The sequence below is a fragment of the Mixophyes fleayi genome, chromosome 4 (assembly GCF_038048845.1).
Source record: "Mixophyes fleayi isolate aMixFle1 chromosome 4, aMixFle1.hap1, whole genome shotgun sequence".
Lineage (NCBI taxonomy): Eukaryota > Metazoa > Chordata > Amphibia > Anura > Limnodynastidae > Mixophyes > Mixophyes fleayi.
In genome coordinates, this window is record NC_134405.1 from 126357882 (window position 1) to 126375171 (window position 17290).

A 17290-nucleotide genomic window follows, 5' to 3' on the forward strand; every position below is an offset into this window, starting at 1 on the left:
TTTCTTTTTACTTATTGTACTTATTACTCTCCTCATCTGCTTTATCCCTTATACTTCATCATTTCTCTCTGCCAGTTCTTACTCTCTGCCCATTAAATCTCCTCGGTTAACTCTTTCTTTTCCATTCGGACTCTTCTCTTTAAACTCTGTCCCTAACTTTCATCTTTTGTTCCAATCACTCCTCTTTTCTTTTCTGTAGTGCGGGAATACAGCAGTGTGCAGCTCCGTTCCTGTCAGTTGCTGGTTCCCCCTGTGATTGCTGATTGGCACTTCTTTATTTGGGGATGGATATTTAAATGGGTATACACCATTTATAGGGCACTAGACATATAGGACCTAATTAATATTCTGACGCAGTCTGCACGCAGCTTGTGTTTAAAAAAAAACGAGCACAGATCTTGAACGTAGTTCTGACCATATTCAAATACAAGCGGATCTCAATATAGTTTCCTTTGAATTTGGGCAGAAGTACGCTCTGACTAAACGTTACTTGCTGTATGTGGACAGGAGAGTACAGGATACGAATATGCATATGTGCAATATAAAAGCACATAAGAACACATGCACAAATTTATTTTTTTATAAACTAAATGAATCTATTAAAAAAAAACCTAAATGCTATAATCATTAATAAAAAGAATTGTTAAAAAGGTTTTTCTTTATATTTCATTTTTGTTTTAATAGCAAATATGTAAATAAGGATGTTCTTAATATCTACTGTACATACAATGCCTTTTTATAGTCCTTGCATACACATGTTCTGTGCTAGCTATTGACACACATGCGAGTAGTTTTTAATTAAAGATTATGCCATGACGGTCATCAGTCGGCACTTACACTTGCCCTGCAGCTGGTGCAAATGATACTTCTAAAAAGCACATACCTAATAGAAACCCAGGACTTGAATTGGCCACATCTGCATTGGAACACCCTTTCCCTCCCCTGTTCTGCCCTTCAAGTCATAGGCAGCCGTTAATGTCATTTGCGTTCAGACATGAATTGCCTGCTGATGAAGAGTATATAAATAATCTATTATTTTATATCTCATTTTATAATATATATCAGAATTCAGCCATAGTTTAAGGAGCACACTGACTGTGCACATACAATCCCTTCCCCCCACCTGTTACTATGGAACTTAAATACCCAAGAACCAAGGTTTGAGCAGTTGGTCAAATTAACATGTAAAAGGCTGTGGTCTGTTTCCCGTGGAAAGGTAAACTCTGCCCACAAGAAAGGGTTGTTTTTTTTAATCTCATGTAACAAGGGAAGTGAAGCTCACTTGCTGGCTGTTTTTCTACCTGGGAGGACACACATGGCTGAACTGCTGGAATGGAATGATGGTTTGTATAAGGGGCCTGGAGAGGCCATTTGTATTAGAACCTGGCTAGCAGGAAAATGAAGTTTTGAATGGATGAATGAAAGGAGTGAGTCTGTAAACATAGTTTAATGTGTTTTTGAATGGAAGATGGTTGACTAATGTAATGGAGTTTTGTCAGGTTATTTGAATGGAATTGTCTGAGTTCAGATAAAATGGAGTTAGTGAAGACTTTGGTATGGATAGTGTTACATAAATGCATGCCTTGTAATAGTGTTAAAAGGCTGTGTAGATATAACATAGGTAATGGTATGCTGTTAGTCTGATTTGTATGTGATTAAGTAGACTAATAAGAACTGGGCCCTGTTGCTATGAAAGTTGCATTGGCAGTAAATTAGGCCATTACAAACACATGTGCTTAAGATGGCTGACAATGTGTTGATTCCTGTAATACTATACAATTCCTGGAGTTCTTGTTATATTTAGGATGGATTGTTGGTTTAAATGGTAGCATTTGTGACTGTTGCATATTATTAGAGGTTTAAGAACTGGGCCCTGCTCATTGATAGTGTTGTTCAGGAAGTGGTCAGATTATTAAAAGGTAGTGAAGGGAATGTGGATAGTGAATAATGGCTGTTTGACTTTGACTGAGATAAATGAAATGATAGAGGGATAAATGTGGTAGAGTATGTGAAAATATTTGGAAGGTTAAATTGTATGCTTGAGTGTGTCTCTCTCACCTTAAACACACACACACACACACACACACACACACACACACAATGCATTCACACACCTGCAACAATAGGTAAAGCTTGACTCACACACTTACACAGACACAATGACTTGTATATGTATATAACAGGCAATAAATAATGTATTGCACCAAAATCTAGACTTTGTGTAAAATATTGTTATGCTGTTTACTGTTTTATAATATATACATAAGTTTTACAATTAGAATATTAAATAATACAACACGTTTAAATGAAACTATATTTTGTGCATAGTTTTTCTTGAAGATATGAGGATAAGCTTATTATATGAATATTGGTCCTGTGGATTTAAGGGAAAATAAGAATTATATTTCTCAGGTTAAATCAGAAGTACCTTTTGCGAGGAGTTGGTTGCATAATTAACGGTATTAAATGGTCATCCATACATTTGCCAGATTATTAAGGAGATTAAAACACCAGTCAAAAATAGAAACCCTTTTACACCTGCAAATACGTTCATTGGCGTAAGGTCCGTTTCAGAGCATGCACACAGCTATTACACGCAAGATGCGGTTCGCAAATGGACTAGCGTCTTAAGATGAATCGGGCCTATACTGTATATCATGCTGTTAAAAAGTCTACAAATCACACTGTCTTCAAGGAGAAACCCACACAATGGATTATGCAGCATTTGAAATTATTGTTTAGTAGCTTGTCTTTATAATTTGCCTTGCATATGGGCAAGATACTTCCCTTTTTTAAGCTCTGACTGGCTCGATACTGTTCTCTTCATTAGGATTCATTGATTAGAATACACCCATTTGTACAATGCACAAATTTGTACTGTGCGCAGGGCTAATTAACTGTTAACAGTTCAGGCTGCCCTAGGCTACTGCAATTGTAGTTCACCCTCGCCTTCTATCCAAGGCAGAAGTTGAAAAATAACTTGTACTATATTTAAAATCTGGCTTCCTTCACCTCACCCACCAATGTTTGTTTCCATGTTTTCGAACCTCAGATCCACTTGGGTCACAGCAATCTTTGTCAATCATTTTGTTTTCATTAAAAGAGAACTGTATAACAGAACAGGCATAAACGAGCACTACTGAAGGTGAAGGTGGAGAGGCGGGAGTTGTCCCTGACTGCATATGGGTGTAAAAATGATATTTTTATGTGCAGTTTTTTTAGGTTCTTTTTTGGAATGCATATGTGTTCAACTCGGCATGAGCCCCTAGCAAGTTGACACATTTAATAGTGGATTTTACAAGTAATTCTCTTGTGCAAGGCAAAACATTATTGGAAGACGTATGTATCAAGATGAAGCAATTTGCATTTAATGTGTGTGACTGGATCACTGATAAATAACTTATGGTATAAATTAATTTAAAGGAACTAGCGCAGGGAGCTTATTTATATAATTGCCAATGTACTTATTTTTTATATTGTGTATATTTTGATATGGTAAATCGTTATTTCTGAGACCAGGGTAGAAAATTCGCTTTTTTCTGTTTTAACCTTGCTAAAGGAAATTCCTTATTTCTGATGTATATATCTGATACAATGAGCCTCTGTTTTGAAAGTCTTTTGTGTATTGTGATGTGGGGAAATGGCTTGTTTGGCGTTTGTACCTTTCTTTGGGAATGTGTATTCTGCAACTGTCTGAACACAGTATTCATGTCAATTAGACCTTTTGACTTGCTAATAGATTTCCTGTGTCTGAAAACAAGATGCAGGACATCAGTATTTCTAGAATTTCACAGATAAGTATAAATATTTTTAGCTTTGCAATGCATGTAAATCCATGTTTGTTTAAACATATTGCATCATGATTCTAAAAATAGCCTGTGTCCAAATCAGTATAGAAAGCACTGCCTTGTACACTGAAATGTATCATTCTGATGTTCCATTTGACCTGATCCCCTGGTACCTTCAACCAGTGTGAGAACAAATAAACATCACTTGCTTCAAAGACCTGCTTGAAAACATCTTCAATATTGCTGTAATTCTGTGATCTGCAGATTAGACCCTAAATCTAATCCGTTCTCCGGCTGTTTCTGAGGTTGGACCCAGCTCTCCAGTACCACTGCTTCGCTGCAACCCTGCAACTCTGATCCATAGTAAGAGGTGTTAACAAATTGACCCTAGTCAGGCTGTTTGTTTGTTTGTCTGTCTGAGTGTGTGTTAGGGAATTTAGACTGTAAGTGAGTTCTCTGTACATGCGAAATTAGTGGCACTATATAAATAAATAGTGATGATGATGATGATGAAGAGGTCCGGAGTACCATCCCAGGAACACCAGCAAGGGGGCACCCCAGCAGTGACAGTTACCCAGAAGGAACGTGGTTCTGGGCACCATAAAGGACCCCAGTGGTGGCAGCAGGCTCCTCCTACTGCGTCAGGAGGGGGCGTATTTGGAATAACGAAAGGGGACGGTAGCAAAGCAAGCCCAGCTGGTTCCCAGCAACAACAGACAGGGTGGCATAGGCGGTCCATCCTGTCACAGAGTGCTTTACTATAAATCTGAAATATACTTTTGATAATTTTGCATACTTTCATAATGTTATAGACAATCCAGTTGTGGATTGTTGTCCATGTTCAAAGATCTGTCCTCATCTGTCACTATATTAAAGTATCTGAATTGATATCTTAGGAGGCTTAAAACAAACAGCCATTTTACATTGCATTTGTCAAAACAGTAACTGATATTTAGATAAGCTTATAATATTTGAGCTCCATTTCATAACAAAGCTTCAAATATGTGACGACACCGTTGAATATTTACTTTTTATCCCCATGTCCCCCAAGAGTGTCTAATTACATGTGGATAAGGGGACATTGTACCTTTTCACTATATGTTACTCATTGTAAAAAATGTATATTGTTTATATTGCAGTGAAGCTGTTATTCATTGTTCTTAAAGTGAAGGCAGGTGGGTTATAGGAAAGGATCAGGTGGTGTCCAGAATACAGGTGAGGGGGCTGGAGCTGCATTCATTCTCCCTCTCCTTTCTCTGCAGGAAGCATGGAACAGCTGGGGACTGTGTGACAAGTAGAGGGGGTTAACTTTAGGAGGGTCTGACTGCTATCCTATCTCTGGAGGTGGGGAAGGCCAATTAGTATCCTTTGTCCTCCACAGGACTAGTGCAGACATTCGTCTGGAACCCATTAGGGAAGCCCTGTGGAATTAGAGCTCACCTCCACTCCCCCCTCCAACACCCTAGTCCAGCACCTACCAATGTTTAGGAGAGAAAGAGCCAGGGGATTGCCCTGGGCAGGGAAAGCAGTGTAGAAATTTCACCCTGGATATGAGTCACTGGAAGGGAGGAGGGCTGTATTCTGAGGATTGATGGCTAGAAGCTGAAGGGTGGCTGGATTTGAGTTGCCGTTCTCTACCAGTGAACTACATCTGCAGATCCATGGGCCTTCAAATCAGGACAGCCAGGTGACTGTAACTCCTTAATCTAGTGGGGTAAGGGACAGATGATGTGATAAACCTGCCTGGCATTAATTTACTGTGTGTATATAATATTTTAGTGATTCTATTACAATAAATGTATTGTTTTACTTAATACTGCATTTGCCTGAGTGACTATAGGAACCTTAGATGGTACTGGGTGGGATTCACTGGTATAATATGGCACCCCTGGGTGGTCAGCCAGTGTAAAGTTGGTAGAATTGGGCCAGATAAACTCTGTATCCTCACAATGTTTTATTGAAATTGCATTTTTCTTCCATCAAATAATGGTCTTATAAAGCAACAATGGGCCTGATTCATTAAGGATCTTAAATGAAGAGGATCCTTATTTCAGTCTCCTGGACAAAACCATGTTCCAATGGAAGGGGTGCAAATGAGTGTTCTGTTTTGTACATAAGTTAAATACTGACTGTTTTTTCATGTAACACACACAAATCAACTTTAAATGTCAGTGTACAAATAAGCTATCAAGTATTTGTGTGTTACATGAAAAAACCGTCAGTATTAAACTTATGTGCAAAACAGAACACTCATTTGCACCCCTTCCATTGTAACATGGTTTTGTCCAGGAGACTGAAATAAGGATCCTCTTCATTTAAGATCCTTAATGAATCAGGCCCAATGATATTACTTTAGAAACTTAAAAAAAAAAACATATTACAAGCAGGCCCGGCGCTCCCATTAGGCAAGGTTAGGCACTTGCCTAGGGCGCCGGGCTCTGGAGGGCGCCTGGAGGGCGCCACAGAATACTAAAAGACTTTAAAACTGTGCGGCGACCACTGACCATACCTGTCACGGCCGCCGCACAGCATTCAGATGCACTGGGAGGGGGGAAGAGGCTATTTTGTCACCACCGCCGCCTCTCTGCTCCGTCTCCTCCCCTCCACTTACTAGTGTCAGTGAGTGGAGGGGAGGAGACGGAGCAGAGAGACGGCGGTGGTGAGACAAGGTAAGGAGTAGAGGGAGGAGGGCGGCGATTTTTGCGGGGAAGGGGGGGGGCGCCGCTTTTTTAAAAATGCCTAGGGCGCTGTGGACCCTAGCACCGGCCCTGATTACAAGTAGTGAGCATGAGTTAACAAATGTAGAAACTTACAAATATCACAGATAAATCAGCAGGGATGTACTGCAGGACAACTTCAGAAGATTAATCTTATTACCCAACCTTTGACATGGAAGCTCACATGTGTTTTATCTGAGCACTAGTGGCATTTCTAACAGTAGAGGAGATTTATAAATATCATGTGTCCACTTTGTCCCCTGGAGGAGTGTTTTGAAGTACCTTGGTGGTAGCGTAAACTCGACAAGTGTAAATACACAGCGCTACTTCCATCATCACACCCCCTGACACTTACCGTTATTGGAACTTTATATCTATGTAGAAGCTTCTCACTGAGTAACAGCATTTTGGAGGAGCTAACATAAAACACTGACCGGCCAAGTACTAATCCTGTGTTATTCTTATGCTGTTGAGGACGTTTGTAATAAACCTGCTTTCAATATTGTTACTATATTGAACAGTCATATATTATTGCCCAGAGAGGTTTTATGGGTCTTTTATCCTTGCAGTTCACATAACCATTTGGATTCAATACATTTACCAGCACTCCTAGTGGATTCATTTAATCTGTTAAAATTTGGGCTCAGATTCTCTGGAGCAAGTTGTACGGAGGCTTTTTGGTTGTTGCTTTGAAATTTGACAAATTATGTTTACGCAGATATTTAATATGGATACCAATTGGTCTATCACTTCTGTGGTTCTGTATACCAGTTATTATAGTTTTAATTTGCTTGCTATTTTCATTTTAAGCCTCAATAATAGGTATTATTTCTTCTGCTATGTCCATATCTACACAACTGTACTGGTGTGGCATTATATTCTTGATATTTGCTTGCAATTATATATTTTCATGTACTTTTTTACAAGTAAAGCAATATTTATCTGAACATACCAAATTAACTCTTACATTGGTATACAAGTAAATTATTACAAATATATTTGTAATTCGGTTGTGACTTTTTATTTATTATTGTTTATTTGTATAGAGTCACCATGTTACACAGCACTTTCCAGCGAATATTGAATAATTCACATCAGTCATTGTAATTGGTATTGAGGAATGTGACCCTTATTCAGGAACATTAATAATCTTTTCACAACACTGATCTTGCTCCAGTGTAGTGTTAATCTGTTCAATCTAAATGGTGCTTTTTTTTTCCACTGGAAATTTAGAATTGGCGGTATGAAAAATGTAGGTGAATAGAATTTGATAGTTTTTCCACCATAACTAGGAGAAGTGGCATAACACCACATAGCCATGCTTTTAAAGTGGAAATTTAGAAGTGGAAGTATAGAAAATGTTATTCCTCTGAATGTGAAAGATATGATAAATAATGCAAGGCTATACCCTCTATGTTCCCCACCTCTCACATGTCCCTTTACCTCTCCCTGATGTTCCTCCACCAATCCCTCACATCTCTCTTGCTGTGGTAGTCAGCATATCGATGCTGACTACCCCGACAACACTTACCACGACTTGATGATTCCGAAGGCCTCCTTACTGACGATCACCGATGACAACTACTGTTGAAAACAACTTGAACCAATCACGAACAAGTAATACGCCGGCTCCCCTTCATGACGTCATTCACCATGGCGACGGGATTATCACTGTTCTTAATGGGGTAATGTAAATATGCTCCTATGTAAAATGTAGTTTACAAAGCCTTCTACATTGTACATAGGCGCATACTTACATTACACCATTAAGAACAGCGATACAGTACATCTGTGCTAATGTTCCTCAAATACAATTCAGAGGGTAATATGGCACTTACTGGGACCATGGGACCTCTGCCATAAAGAATATACTGAATTGATATTAAAGTGGAAGTATGGAAATTAAGAAGTGGCGGTATGAAAAATATAATTGGAATGTAGGTGGGAATTTAATAGTTTTACAATGAAGGCAGTAGGAGAAGTGGCAGTATAGCATACCACCATATACCAGCTAAATTCAACCACTGGATGTTGGACAAGGTAAGGTCATGAGAAGTTATTTAATACAGGCTGGAAAAATATGGATAGTAAATACATGATCATCCTGTTGCATAATGTGTGATATAACAAGACTTCTTTTGTGATCAAGAAATCAAAAATACTATATTACAATGTGTTGGGGAACTAGTTGCAGCAAATGGCTGTTATAGGAGTAGTCTGTATAACTTCCATTGTTCCTTATGAGAGAAATCTCTACATAAAGGTAAATATGTCACTATGCTGTCCACAATCAACCAAATTGCTACAGTGTCTGCTATTCCTACTTTTACTGACTTTAACATTGTAACATTCCACTTATAATCCGTTTTAGTAATAGCATTATTTATATCTTGTAGATAATCTCTTGCAAGGAGTCACAAGTGCTGTGTACCATGTTTCATTCAAATGCAACAACGGTCGTTGACTTTAGTTACAAAATCAGTCACTCAATCTGTGACGGCATAGAGAGAAACTAAAGCTATATTTCTCTTGTATCTAACCAGCTTTACATTAGTCTCCTTGTATAGGATGTTCTGGGAAGATAATGATTCAGTAGTGATATATTACACTTATGGAGTTAAACTCAGAAATAGCTAGACCGCTATTCTTAATTTTCAGAGATTCAATCTCATCAGGCTCAGTACCAAGGGATTGGCGAATAGCAGATGTGGTGGCATTGTTTAAAAAGGGGACGAGATCACAACCAGAGAATTATAGACCTGTAAGCCCGACATCAATAGTGGGGAAACTACTGGAAGGTACTTTAAGGGACAGTATTCAGGATTACTTGGTACGCAATAAAATTATTAGTGGGAATCAACATGGATTTGTGAGGGATAGGTCATGTCAAACTAATCTAATTAGTTTCTACGAGGAAGTTAGTGGGAACTTAGACCAGGGCAGGACAGTAGATGTGGTCTACTTAGATTTTGCAAAGGCCTTTGATACAGGTCCACACAAGAGGTTGGTTTACAAAATAAGGGAACTGGGTCTAGGAATCAACATTTGTACTTGGATCGAAAACTGGTTAGAGAATAGGGAACAGAGAGTTGTGATAAATGGAACATTTTCTAATTGGTCAAAGGTCTTAAGTGGAGTACCTCAAGGTTCCGTGCTGGGGCCACTCCTTTTTAATATATTTATTAATGACCTTGGTGATGGTTTAGAGAGTAAAGTTTCTATTTTTGCAGATGACACTAAACTCTGTAAGGTAATAAAATCAGATCAAGATGTAGCTTCTCTACAGAGGGACTTAAATAAACTGGAGGATTTGGCGGAATATGAGGTTTAACACAGATAAATCTAAGGTTATGCATTCAGGGATCAAAAACAAGAACGCAATCTATAAATTAAATGGAATTAATTTAGGAGAATCTATAATGGAAAAGAATTTGGGAGTGCTCGTAGACAGTAGACTTAGCAATAGTGCTCAATGTCAAGCAGCAGCTGCAAGGGCAAACAAAGTATTGGCATGCATAAAAAGGGGCATAAATGCAAGGGAAGACAGTGTAATTTTGCCACTGTATAAATCGTTGGTAAGACCTCATCTTGAATATGCAGTACAGTTCTGGGCACCACTCTATAAAAAAGATAATTTGGAACTAGAAAGGGTTCAGAGAAGGGCGACAAAATTGATAAAGGGTATGGAGTCATTAAGTTATGAGGAAAGGTTAGCCAGTTTAGGCATGTTTACTTTAGAAAAGTGGCATCTAAGGGGAGATATGATTACTATGTACAAATACATTAGGGGCCAATACAGAGAGCTTTCATGGGAACTTTTTACTCCAAGGACCATACACAGGACATGTGGTCATCCCCTAAGGTTAGAGGAGAGGAAATTTCACAACCAGCAAAGGAAGGGGTTCTTTACAGTAAGGGAAGTCAAGATATTGAATTCATTGCCAGGGAAGGTTGTGATGGCAGATTCAATAGATATGTTTAAGAAAGGGTTAGACAAAATTTTTAGCGGAAAGGTGTATCCAGGGATACGACCGTTAATTAAAATGAAGGATAGTAGTGGATATAGGGTAAAAATAGGACTGCAATATTGAGTCTGGGGGGATTTTCACAATTGAAACAGATTGGCGGTTGCTTACTATGGATCAATTTCAAATATAAGTGCAGGATCGCAGGAGATCCAAAATAGGTTGAACTTTATGGACTGGTATCTTTTTTCAACCTCATCAACTATGTTACTATGATGTCCTTTACAGAAAAGTAGCAGCACAAACCTAATTCTCACAAGCATGTTATGGAATTCTTACCTAATATAGTGTCACTCATTACCCCGTTTTGAGGATTTACAAGTGTAGGGTATTGGTTTGCTTTATTTTGTCTGATTAGCAGCATACCATTCACAAACACTCTTCTTCGGTAAGACTCCTTACAGTGGTTTTGGTAGTTCAGGCAGCCACGAAGAGGAAGTCCGTTAAGGACTTCTCTGTGTGCACACAAATATATTGGTTCTTCTCAGGTGTCCTGTGCAGATGTAAGGCGAAGGAGGTGAAATGTCTCTATTTGTTCCCTACTGTCCCTTGCAGCAACAGGATTAGTACTTTGCCGCCCGTAGTGAATAGCTGTATGTGATGGGAATAGTGTTGGTATAGCATTCTGCCATATACTGGCCCAGTTTGAGCACTGCTTATACATACACATAGACACACACACACATTTTATTTAAATGGTCTGGTCATTTCACACAAAACATCCATGAGAAATTGATTACAGCATTTAAAATGCTAATTTGAGTCATGAACAGCTATAATTAAACTTTGATCTATTTAGTGTATCAAACTACAGTTTCAATGTCATTTCCAAAATGGCATTGTAAGTCTGGGAATCCATTGGTCTGTATCGTCTTTTGGCTTCATCTAAGAAGTACAGAGGATCTTTTATAGTGAGTGGGTTGAAGCCTTCCTTGACCAGTTCCACTTTACGCTGCTTGAAGGTTCCAGTAACTTCCATGATGTCCTGTACATTTAAGCAATGCTTAATTAGATATAGTCACTTAACATCTGGAGCTGGAGCTTCAAAAGTACAGATGTATAATTAAACAGTAAGAAAGCTGTTTATAAAATGAGGCAGAATGTTTAATAGTGGGGAGAAATGCCAAATTTATGTAACTAAAGCAAAACAAAGATTTACATTTTAAAAGGGAACCTCAGCCAGAATATTATTTTAAAAGGAAACTCCCAATACCCTGCTCGTGAACCCATGGATGTCCCTCCAGAGGAAATCCCTACTGTTCATAGAGCAGGAATGTTTAGGAAGCTGAGGAGCTTTCATGGGGAGGAGGAGGAGAAGTCGTTTTTGCTATGGTTGACTGCTTGATAGAATTGAATCCTAAACTCTGCTGTCTGACTCATATACTCCAATGTTAGGGTTACCAGATTGATCGTTTTTACTAAACAGACATTCAGGATGCATATAAATTATTGCAGGCTGAAAATACAAAATGTGCAATTTATGTGTATTTGGCCTATCAATAATAAAAATATATATTAACAGATATCTTAAAAAATAAATAAATCATTCTTGATATATGAAATTTGAAAATATATTCTGATAAAATAATGTTGGTCCTAAAGTAGTTGATGAGAGATTACTGGTCTGGATTTTTAATTTATTAACGATATATAGAATTTGCTTACTTGTATTCTTGCAAAACGAGGTCTCGCGTAATTAGGTAAATAATCTGCCACTTGTTTGTACAGTTTTTCCCCATCAAATGATTGTCCTTCCTTAAGTTTGATGGATACCATTCCAATTCTCCCTTCATGATCTAGACAAATGAAAAGTTAAGCGCTGCTGTAGAGAAATGGTACATTTATTTGATTATAATTTATTTGTATTAGAATATATATAATCTGTATTTATATGCTGGTTTGTTTGTCCACTCTGGAGCCACCCTACGTACAACCTCGATCACATTGACAGGTTTCAGATGCTACAATATTACTTTCCTGGCAGGAATCACAAACATAGAGGTCAATACAGCAAGGGCATCTACCCTCAATTACATTTCTTACATATATTCTAGAACATCTTCTTGCCTGAACCTTTATAAACCTTGCAGAGTGGTCTGCTAATTGCCTGATTCAATTGTCATGATTCCTATGTGTGATATTCTACAGTGTTTGAGTACAGTTAACAACCTTGAATTCCATATATAATACAATTTCTTGCTACCCTACCTCAACCTAGGCAACAGATTTGATTACACATAACCATAAACAGTGTCTCTGTACCAATTACAAATGTTGATCTAATAAATAGCGATTACAAAATTGCATGTGTGTTCAAAATAAATCACATACCATAAACAGAGAGTCTTTTTTCAAACACTTTATATGAGGAGGTGTCTCTGTCTTTTTCTCTTGTGCAGAAGAGTACATGAAAGAAAATATAACAAATCATAATCTCTTTTTGGTAAATGATGTTTATTCAAATATTTTCAGAGATACTACACTATATTGTGATTTCTTTGTTATATTTTTTCATGTAATTATCTGTACAAAAAAAATTGACTAAGAGAAAAAGAAGATGGAGACATATCCTCAAAGACTTGAAAAAAAAGAGACTATAGCTGCTGAAATACTATGAGCAACGGATAAGAACCAACTATAATCTTTACTCAGCTGTCTTGTGTTGAATCCATCTGAAGTCAACTCTCTGCCTGCTTCCCTGCAGTCCTGACCCAATCATTGTTATTGCTCCATTGTAGTCCAAATGGGAAATAAAATCTTCTTTCCTGCTTTCTACTGTCTTCATAGCTGTAGCCCAAATATGGGGTAGGGAATCCTCAGTCCAAAATACACACCCTATCACTAACACTACCCACTGCTAAATGGTCAAAGCAGGGTCTCCTCAGGCCTTTTCCAGCAGCCAATCACAAGCGGTTTTCCACTCTGGCCATTTGTGACTGACTGGCAGAAAAGGGTAAACTCTGAGACTCCTCGTTGTGATAATTTACTGGCGGGCAGAAATAGTGAGCGTGTGCTTTGATTTTTTTGGGTGGGTAGTGGGAGTTTTCTCATTTGGTTTATGGTGAATCCAGACACAAGAAAATAAGATTTCATATTCCTTTTGGACTACGGTGGATCAGGAATGAAGATGGTGAATAAATGTTACAAGGGAGTCTTAATTAAAGCTAATTTTAAGTTGTGTGTGTGCTTACTTATTTTTACTCTTTTGTTATAATGGACAAAGGTCTTAGGAACCTAAGCCCATTGTTTTGGGACCACTAGTGTAGCAATGTTACCACTCCAGTGGTCATAATATTGTTCATTACCTCAGAGCCCAGGGGGTTCTGGAAATAGCCCTGGCACTTTTCAGCAGAGGGCTGGCATTTTCTGGGAGGGGGAAGGTATGTTGTTTTATTTGCACCTTCCTCTCTCAGAGAGGCCACATGTTCACTGTCTCCCTGGTATAATGCAGGGGCGCACGCAGGGGGGGTTTCTGGGTCTCCAGAAACACCCCCCCCTCCGCTAAAGAAGTGCTCCTACATAGCGGCACTGTACTATAAAGCAGCCGCGGCGGTGCTGTATTGTATACAGCACCGCCGCGGACGCTTCTTTGACAGCGCCTGTATAGTACAGTGCTGCCGAAACGGAGCATGCACAGCAGCTCTCTCGCTTTTTTTTTCTTTGGGTGGGGGGAAGCCCTCCCCTTAAAAATCCTGTTTGTGCCCCTGTAATGGAAACCAGCCAGATTGTCTAGAGCTGAATTTGGGGAAAATATGGGACAGCATTTTAAAAATATATTTGTATTTATTACTGGAATTTTTAACATTGATTTCAATCTGGTTTCTACGTGTTGCACACATACTGGAAAATCATTGAAAGTAAGGTGGCATTGAAACGAATGGGAAAAGTGACAAGATTTTCTGATAATTTATGTACATAAATTAGAAGAAACCTAGCAACATATTCTAGTAGCAGAAACATTAAGAATGCCTAATTACCATATTTTGCTACAGTACCAATGAATACTCACAAGGCACAGTAACGCCATAAACATTAGCCTCTTCAATAAAATCCGTCACCCCTACAATATCTGCCACTTCAGTAGTTGCCACGTTTTCCCCTTTCCAGCTGCAAAAGAATTAATTCATGTGTACCTTATTTAGCAGAATGAAATGTCCATAATATAATGCTGCATGGATAATAAATCTACCGCTTTTTTTAAGGAACTGACTACTGTCAACATTGCTTCCACTGCATCACCCAGGTTACATGTCACTACATTTTAAGTTTAAGCAGGATTGGAGTGGGTGAATGTAAACTACTGCTGGCTTCTCTTGAGATCTTGAATCCATCAGGTGGAGGACTAACCATAACACAGTTACCAGTGCAAACTAACTTCAGGGAGGGAGATGTCTGAAAGAGAACATATCTTTTTAGCAGTCAGTCCTTCCTTGTTTTCACTGTAGGTGTCTATTCCTCTGAATCCTACTAATACACATACAAGAGAGATCTAATTTCAAGAAAATAATAGTAAGTTGCAAATTACAGTGAGTTACAAATCACAGTTTCACTGATAAAAACCAGGACACGGGAGTGCCATAAGCAATAACCGTGCAATCCATAGTACATCAGTTTCCCATTTATCACCAAATACTGAGAGTGAATACAGGTAATGTAACAGTTCCATAATTAGCAACAAGAAATTCCCCTGAGGTGATGCACAGCATTATACAGAATAGCAATTAAAGTATTTTTCTTTAGCATCAGTGTGGCATATGTGCAATTTGTTGTTCATGTTATAATTTCCATAAACAATAAGATTGAGTTGGCTTAAAATATACGCAGGAGTCTATTTATTATAGGGAGAAAAGCTTTATATTTGCGTGAGTTTTGCCAGAGATAGGGCTTCTCCCTATCTATCAAGGACAACCGCCATGCTATCACCAACAGAAGCCCCCACAGCAAAGAAATTCGCCAGCTATCACCGGTGAGAGCCTTCCTCATTAAAAGCATGGAGAAGCCTATTTGACATGTATCGCTGCAATCCTAAAAATGATGGTAATAACAGGAGTTAATAGGTGAAAAAATTATTTATGGAGATGTTAATATTTTTAAAATATTTATGTTTTTTTAAAATACTTTTTATAACTTTTTTTTTCTACAATGTGGACCTGGAAATCTAAGTCTGAGCTTCCTGTCATGCATGGGCAGATCCCCTTATACTGGTGGTAAGTTACCATTTAGGTAGCTGAATATCACTTGGCTGACTGAGTTTTTATTGATAAAATAAGGCAATAGGTGTCTTATCGCTGTTAAATGCAGCTATAGGAAACCAGCCCTATCGTTGATTTTTAAGAAATAGGCCCACCTTTGTGAAAAAACTATTGTTAAATAACTCACATAGGTTACAAAACTCCTGTGATTTATTAGGAAGTAAATATTAACATTTATTTTTTTAAGTGACCTTAGGTTAAATTATAATAAATTGCAGCACCAAATAGACTGGTTACATAAGCTTTAATAATGTGAGAAATGCATCAAGAAACTGTTTCTACTCTGTTAATAAAGATATTCGCACCAGGTATATCTTCTTACCTCTTTTGTGCTAGTTCTGGTATATCAACCTCAATCAATATTGTTATGGTGCACTCCCAGAACAATAATAATATTGATATACAAGAGAAAGGGGTTCTGATACCAGAGGCACTAATGTTATCAATACCTGTACAAGAATGTTATTTCAACTATAAATCCAAACTTCATAAAAAAAAACATTTTATTGGTATATTATTAAAATAAATGTAAACAGCATGTTCATGGTTAATTCTTCTTGTGAAATATAAAGTTAAATATACGTTATTCAAGAAAAGATTATGTGTGAATATAGATTAAAAGGGGACAAAATAAGGTATAATCCACGAATCTGGGTCCTCTATATTCTTTTGAATCAATAAATTCTATTCATTTATTGTATTTCAATTATGTGGAGTCCTATTCTATCTCCACTTGTGATAGCATTCTTCTTCAGGCATTCAGTCCAGTCCAAGTAAAATAGTGGTAATACTGAAACGTAAATTATAAATGGGGAATTATAAATGGGGAAATAACATAATCTCTAACTGCTCTCCAAGAGCATGTTTTGTATGGATAAGATTGTGATCAGTTTAACCACCTTTATGGCAGAAAAGTTTGTTAGGAAGGATCACTGAAGGGGCATAGATCTTTCAAATCTGAATCCAATCCCATCAATAAACATAAGTAATCAGACTATTATACTCTTCACCTCAATGTTCCCATAAAGCTTTATATTTTTATTGGTACTCAGTTGTCCCAACTCTTTTTAAAAGAGTCATAGGTATTTATTGTTTAGGATGGCAAGGAGCCAGACTATGTTGGCAGAGATAATGATGAGCGGTAGGAGTCTGAGCAGCTGATCACTGGGGTGTAAGACACCAAATCAGCAAGCGAGTAAAAGGTCAAAAGTCAGGCTTGTCCCGTAACATTTCAGACAGTAAACTACTAGAATAGAAATGCAAAGACAAGTTCTAGGCATAAGTAAGGGAAAGGAGCAATCAGGCAAGGTCTAAGTCAGGCGAATTGTCAAACACAGTAAGGATCAGAAAAATCAATAAACCCAAAACAGAACCTATAAAAGGCTCCCGATGAACACCAGGCCTAATCTTTACATAGGTGCATCCACACTTATCTGGGAGCTCCAAGGAAATGGGCTACACATCAACGTCCCATTTCCTGTGAGTGCACCAAATCGGTCATGCTGGTT

General features: G+C 38.0%; 1 protein-coding gene across 1 annotated transcript in view; it reads right to left on the bottom strand.

Moving 5' to 3' along the window:
• Positions 1–11338: 11338 nt before the first annotated feature.
• Positions 11339–17290, bottom strand: part of LOC142151996 (long-chain fatty acid transport protein 2-like) — a 65982-nt gene continuing 60030 nt past the window's right edge. Inside the window, exons 8-10 of the mRNA XM_075208170.1 lie at positions 14540–14637; positions 12196–12326; positions 11339–11515 (exon numbers count right to left, since the gene is read on the bottom strand). Of these exons, the coding sequence (XP_075064271.1) occupies positions 11339–11515; positions 12196–12326; positions 14540–14637 (406 nt within the window). The remainder of the gene's footprint in view (positions 11516–12195; positions 12327–14539; positions 14638–17290) is intronic.